The sequence below is a fragment of the Calypte anna genome, chromosome 2 (assembly GCF_003957555.1).
Source record: "Calypte anna isolate BGI_N300 chromosome 2, bCalAnn1_v1.p, whole genome shotgun sequence".
Classification (NCBI taxonomy): Eukaryota; Metazoa; Chordata; class Aves; order Apodiformes; family Trochilidae; genus Calypte; species Calypte anna.
Window position 1 is genome coordinate 67,834,617 of NC_044245.1, and position 7,255 is coordinate 67,841,871.

General features: G+C 45.0%; 1 protein-coding gene across 1 annotated transcript; it reads right to left on the reverse strand.

Moving 5' to 3' along the window:
- Positions 1–1,069: 1,069 nt before the first annotated feature.
- On the reverse strand, positions 1,070–6,832 carry PSMG4 (proteasome assembly chaperone 4). The gene is made up of 3 exons (XM_008492584.2): positions 6,595–6,832; positions 6,412–6,487; positions 1,070–1,333 (listed from the first exon to the last, which is right to left on the reverse strand). The coding sequence occupies exons 1-3, from the start codon at positions 6,772–6,774 to the stop codon at positions 1,212–1,214; spliced, it is 378 nt and encodes a 125-aa protein (XP_008490806.2). The 5' UTR covers positions 6,775–6,832; the 3' UTR covers positions 1,070–1,211.
- Positions 6,833–7,255: the final 423 nt, after the last annotated feature.

The following is a 7,255-nucleotide window of genomic DNA, read 5'->3' on the forward strand; positions in this document are numbered from 1 at the left end:
CAAGTAAGAAAGGACCCTCTGCACCCAAACCAAACCTGCAATGCCCAAGCCACTGGGTGTCCAAACACCTTCAGACAGGAGACTCATCAGGGGTTATGCCTTCTACATCAGCAACCTTTTTAATTGCTGCTTGTGCCACCACAGCAAGGTAAGTTCATCAGTTTTCTGTAGGCTGGTAGGACAGTTGTCTAGCAGCAGCAGTAGCATTTTTATATCTATCCAGAAGCTTATGTCTGAGTCAGAGTTCAACTTGCAACACAAAAGAAATAACCCAGATTTGCTCATAAGGCTGCTACACTCGTCGTTCCTCCAAATTGCTGTGAATAATAGGTGGTGGGCCATAGCAGGGCACATACTGACTGCTGCAAAAGATCACCATGGCATTGGCTCTGTGGTTGGTTTAGGCTTTTTTTGTATAGTTAAATTGTAGCTGCCTTTCTAGCTGAACAAGACAGCCCATGGATCTGCCTCAGAAAGGATATCCATCCTACCTAAAAGCAAATCCAGGGATGTAGCAGCCAGATGCTTTGTGGCGATGGTGATTTTTCTAATCAGTATGCTCAGTTTACTCTCATGATGCTCTTCTAGCAGCCTGATAGATTTATCTGTTGTTCCAAAATTCAAGCTGCACTTTTTCATTCTTCATAGCCCTCGAGGACATACAAAAAGACCTTTGTGACACCGTTCTAGTGTTCTCAGTGCCCAAGAGATGGAAGGAAATCAAGCATTTAGCAGTAGTACTATAACCAATAGGACTAAAAAGATACAAGGTAATACTAACTTTATATTACAGCTTTTCATTGCTATAAACATGGTTTGGTCTAGTTTTGGGTTTTTTTCCTTTATTTGAACAATAAAAGCTGCTATAATGTGTTCAATACTACTACATGGTAGATTAATTGTACAGGTAGAATTTGGGACTGATTTCCCAGCAAACTCCCATGCTTCATGCAGGCCAGACACCACGTGCATTTCTACAATGATGTTCTCATTTTGCAGCATGTTTTCTAATCTATTCACTTATACCCTACTTAACTAGGTAGTAAATTCAGAGGGGAAAAAAAAAAATCCAAGCCCAACTGTATTTAGGTTCATCTATATTTAATAACAGCATAATCAATCAAAACAAAAACACTAACTTCATGTCAGTGTGAAAATTGCAAACAGTTTTTCTAAAACAAAAACTCAGGCTATTTTACAATTATGCAAAGTCAGAATTTCTCTGGAAAAGCCATCATTTCTTCTTTGATCCTGTTTTCTATGAGTAAGGTGAAACTGCTGTCTGTGTTTTGTAGGTTGTAGCTGACAAATATCTGTTTTTTGGTCTTGCTGGCTAAAACACAAAACAGAGTAGTCAGCCATAGTTTGCTTGTATAAAAAAGCAGTGATGGTGTTCAAGCAAGCATTTTAAAAAGCTGTATCATGCAGGTTTCTAAGACAACATTCTCCATTCTTTCCATGGGGGACCCATCTATAAAGTAGTACCAGAGCAAGTGCCTGAACCTTGGCATGTTGGGCAAATGTCTGCACATCACTGAAATGGGCAATATAACCCTGGTGACTATCAACTGGTTTTTGGCCTGATGAAAAGCCTCACTGTTTTTTGCAGATTTTGGGTGCTTCTTTAATGTAATACAGTTTAAGGGAAACCATAGGCTATACAGGATACGGCACTGAAATTTAGTTTGCAAATTTGTAAGTTTATGCTGTGAAAAATACTTCTGGGGGGAAAGAAAGTGATCAGGCCCCAATTAACAAAGTTCAGATTTATCATGAGCCCCTCAAAAGGCCACAAAAAGTATGCATTACACTTGTTTAAGCCTGATATCAGTAAGTTTGTTTCCTTTAACTTTTCTTTATAGGGTGACTTCCAGGAGGCTGGAGAGCCTGGGTTGCACATGATGAAGCCAAAACCAAGTTCCAGGCTACTGTAATGCCAAATACCTAGAGAGAGGTGCTATAAAATTAAGAGCTGCCTTCCATGACAGAGTTAATTAACAATGGGAAGAAAAAAAAATGTCCAGTGGGGCAGGAAGACTTAATCAGCAGAGGCAGAAGTAACACCAGTAAGTGTTTTGTAACTAAAATGGAATCCTACTTAGATTTTACCAGAGTAATGTAGCAAATTTGTAACTCTCTTTATATGCTGCTAAAGCTAAAATCTATGAAGAATGTCAGCATCATAGAGGAAAAATAGGCTGTAAGTTTAAATTGAGCTGTGTAAAATAGAAGCCAAAAAATGGTATTTGGGTCACAAAATATTCTGGCATGAAATGAGCTGGGAGCTGAAAATTCCAGGGAGAAATCAGACTGTTCTGCTGAATATTGAAAAATATCATCTGAACTTTAAAAAAATTAAACTCACCAGAAAACTAATATCTCATTCCTTTTTTAATGGGAGAGTTAACTACAGGAAATCTATATATACATACAAAATGTACTTAACCAGCAGCCGGGAGGCATTTTTATCATGTAAATCAAGTATCATTTGCCGTTCTAAGAGGTTACCAGCTTCCTGTCTCAGTAAGTAGAGCTGCTTCTGAAATGTGAGGACTCATTTGCCTTTTTAAGACTTGGCACTACAAAATGCTGATATAATGCACCACGTTGCTCTAGTTGGAAAAAAAAAAAAAAAATGGGCTTAGCACCAGATTTTGTGGTATAAAGCAGCATATTTTGAAAGCACTAGTGCTTCATCATCATGCCTTGAATGAATGCAATGCTAATTCTGAACTAATTAATACCATTACTCTGTCTAATGAAGCTCCATCATACACTGCAGTGTCAAAACTCAGCTTCTTAATTAGGTTTGCATAAGACCCAGTCGACTCTCTGGGATGCTGTTCCAGTTCCTGGGAATGTTGTGAATCCCTCAGGACTGCCTGTGCCAAGGAACACGAGGAGCTCTGCTCCCAGCTGGACCCCCACTTCACCATGGAGGAAGACAGAAGATGGAAGATCTTACGCCTCTGCAGAAGACCATTTGCAACTTGAGACTAACACAGAAAACCCCAAAAGACAGGGCTTACCCAGAAACCCTCCAACAGGGCTGCTCCCACATAGCCTGGCTGCTAATCCTTGTTACATCAGCTCCTTGACAAGGAAGAGAAACTTCCCTGGCAGTCCCATCATCCAGGACATGCTGAGTGCCAAGGGGCACCACGGCAGCAGAGACCAGCAGACAACTGGACAGGGCCAGAGCCCAAGTCTGAGCTTCAAGAGGAGCCCAGCAGAAGCAGAAGAAAGGACAGAACAAGAGTTAAGCACAAGTTTGTAAATCATTCGTGCCAAGAAAGTGCAGAGGGGGAACTGGGCCCAGCTGGGAAAGACTCAAAGAAGAGGTTCAGGTGATCTTCACCAGGGGTCTGCCAGTCCCTATGGAACAAAGATGAAGACATGGAGTTAAGCAGCAGTCGCTGCGGCTGAACGTGCTGTGGTCTCGGAATATGAAGGTAAGGGAGGAGGCAGTAATAGACAAGACTTTCTCATAAATTGGATTCCACTAGCCCAAAAGAAGAAAAAAAAATCTTTCTCTTAGGATTTGGGTTTCTTGTCTAGTGAGATCCATCTTGTGCCAGAGCAGTCAGGCAGGGGGGTGAGAAATGCTCCCTGCACATCATACAAAGATAGAAATAGCTAAAGAGGAATACAAACATGAGAAATGGAAAAGAAAATTAAAAAAAAAAATGAAATAAGGGAAAACATCAACTAGTACACCAAATACAGCTGTCCTGGCTAGGACCCATACCAAGCTATAAAGAAAACAACAGGAGAACATGTACACAGATGCCTGGGATCATGAAACTCCTGCTCCAGAGCAAGGAACCTCATATTGCTGGAAGAAAAGGCAGGTGATACAATGCAACTGGGAAGTGTAAGAAATAAAGTACTTAGATTCAAATGGCATCATATGCTACTTGAGTTAGTGCCTGTAAAGACCAGAATAGAAAATGCAGAGAAAAAAACAGTGACATCATAGGAAAAAATAAAATGTATAAATACTGTCTGCCTGGAGATTACTATATCGTAAGGTATTTTTAAAGGGCTGGTTTGGAAGCAGAGGTACAAGTCAGGCTTGGCATTGAATAGCACATCTGTTATTAGAGAATTTGGGAGAGTAACAAGGATTTATTTTCCCAGCAGAAAACTTAACCCCAGTAAGAGCAAAGCTTGGCATTTCTAGTCAAGGCAGAACACGGATTTCCTTACCAAGTATTATATGAAACAAAGAAGATACAGAGATGCTTAGTGATGATCTTGCAGATCCCCTAGTTTCAGAAATATAAACAATTTTAGACTAAGTGACCATGAGCTGACTCAAATTGCTGGACTGGCAAAAGCAGAACTAAATACTAAGGCACGGGATTTCAGATTTGTTTCTGTTCTCCTAAGTCAGTTATGATCAGGAGAAGAGGAAGCACATAATTATCCAAAGCCTGAAGTGTATTACGGACTTTCTCCTTCCAACTAAAAGCAAAAAAGTTCTACAGCCTTCCTCAATACAGCATATGTCCTTAAGCAGTATAGAATGAGTAAGAACAGTGTCTATGAAGAATACAAAAGGGACTGACAAGCAAGGAACTCTGCAACCCGGAGGTTAGATGGCATGAAGCCATCAGCCAAAAGCCTACCTGGGCTGCAGCTGGCACAGAAAGCTTAAGATGAAATAATGAAAGTGCATTTCTGAGAATAAAGAATAATTGATATCCCAGAATGCAGCAACACTATCAGTTCTCAGTAACAATGTGAAATTAGCAATGTAAATAAGAAAAGGACCCCACAAAAAATGCAGTAAAGCTTAGACCACTTACTGAGAGAAAAATCAGGTGACCCAGACAGCCTCTGCTGTAAAGCACTGAAATAACTAATACAATAAATGACAACTTATTACCAACTCTAGCTATGAAATCTGTAGTAAACCTTTAAAAGTAAAGATAGCAGAAGAGCTAAAAAATAATAAGACAGGAGAAGGTGAAAACCACTGAGACAACTCAGAGCTATTAACTGGACTCCAATTATACACAGAAGCTTAGAGCAAGATTCAGAAGAAATGAGAAAACCAACAGAAAACAGAATTAACTGTTACACTTTGGATAATGTAACCTCTCCCTGACTACATTTTTACTAGCTAACTTCCTAAGGAAAATGAGCTAATTACACATGCAGAAATCATGTTATAGAGTACCCCATGGAATTTTACCTAGTGGAAATGACTGAAACCAGTATGCTGAGAAAGAGCTGCCACAGGAGAGACTCCAATAGTGGTTATTTGAAGTTACCAGGATGAAGAAAGGACACTGAGTACAGTTGCTCAAAGATCAGTCTTGTGAGCAATCTTCTATGTATACCTTAGTGGCCACAGAAAAGTATGTGTAGACTCCTGAAACTGCCTGAAAATACAAACTCAGGACATATTGCCCATAAGGAAGATCAGTAAACAATAATTAAGAAGAACAATGTGGCCTATCCAACTGAAACAATAGAAGTAAAATGAGATTGAGCCACACAGCATCTTGCATTTTAAAACCCAATAATAGGTACTTCAGCGGGTCACCAGTTGGAGCTGCATCAGTTACTGGTAGGTGATGATGTATGACCAGCTCAGTGCAGCTGTCAGAGGTGTAAGGATACTAGGATGCATTAGGCTAGGTATTTCCTTTAAAAATACATATATATGGGAGTTCAAAAGTTAACATTCAGGAATCTGGCAATGTTGGTATTGCAGTAGGCATAGCAGGCATAGTAGGCATAGGCATTCTACACGTCACAAACTGAGACTCCCTCAGAGATGCCTACTGGGGACAATCAGATCAAACACTGGCATCCGTGAGATTATCCAGGGTTTCCCAGGCCAAAAATTCTCAGGATTTGGGGGCTATAAGGGGCAAGATGTGAAGAGGGCTGGCTTCATGTGCAAGCAAAACACATGTGCCTTGCTCCTCGGCCACAGCACATAAGCAGCACAGTTTTATGGAGAGGAAAATCCCTGAAATCCTGAATCCTGTTACGGAGAGGGAAACCACTGGAAATCCCACTCGCTAGGCACCAGATGTGTGCTCCCCCCGCCTCACAGCTAAAGCCAAGGTCAGGATACTCCGTAATATGCTTTTGGTAAGTCTCAACGTGCCTTGAGGCAGAGACCCCGCCAGCCCCAGTTATGCAGACACGGATGCTGCTGAAAGAACCGGATCGTACCGCAGACCCCCGTGCCCCGACCCGCCGGGAGGGCCGAACCCCACTGTGCCCACCCACACCTCCCGTGACGCCTCCGAGACTCCCCGAAAGAGTCCGGGCCGGGCCCGCCCTGCCCGTTTCCCCGCCCCCACGGAGGACAGCCTCCCGTCCCGCCCCGGATCCGGCCCGGCCCATCCCATCCCGGCGGGACCACGCAGCCGCCACTCCAGCACCTACCCAATCGCTGGGCCAGGCAGACGGAGGCGGTGTCGGAGGGATCCCCCAGCAGCGAGGCGGCCACCGGGATGCTGTCCTGCAAGCGGAGCACAGCAGAGGGGGGGGGAATCAGATCCCGGCAGCGCGGGGAGGGGGACCCGGGAAGGACCCGAACCCGGCAGAGGAGGCGGCAGGGACACTCACTCGGGGGCTGCACATGGCGACGGCCAGGCTGGCGAGGGCGGGCGCGGCGCCCACCCAGAGAAAGAGAGAGTCCCGCAGCCTCATGGCGTGGAAGTGAACCTGCTGCTCGCCCAGTCGCCCGCTGAAGTCGTGGAGGGCAATGCCGCCCGACGCTGCTCCCCCGGAGCCCGACGCCTCCATCGGGGCCCTTCTCCCGGCCTCAGCGAGCAAGGCCCGAGCGGGCGGCCCGCCCCGCTGCCCAGGGAGGCGGTGCTCCGCCGAGCCCGCCCCGGTGCCGCCTCCCCGGGCACCGGCCCGGCGCAGCTCCCGTCCCGAGAAGGGGGGGGGTGCGTGGTTCGTACCTGCGCGGCGCTGTGGGTGTGCAGGGACACCGCTCCTTCTGCCCCTTCTGCAGGGCAAAGTGCAGGGTTCTGCTCGTGGGCCAGGGCAATCCCAAGCACACATATGGGCTGGGCGGAGAATGGACTGAGAGCAGCCCCGAGGAAAAGGACTTAAAATCATAGGAACATGGAATCATAGGATATTAGAGGTTGGAAGGGGCCTCTAGAGATCGTCTAGTCCAACACCCCTACCGAAGCAGGATCACCTAAGGCAGGCCACATAGGAATGCATCCAGGTGGGTTTTGAAAGTCTCCGGAGGAGGAGACTCCACAAGCTCTCT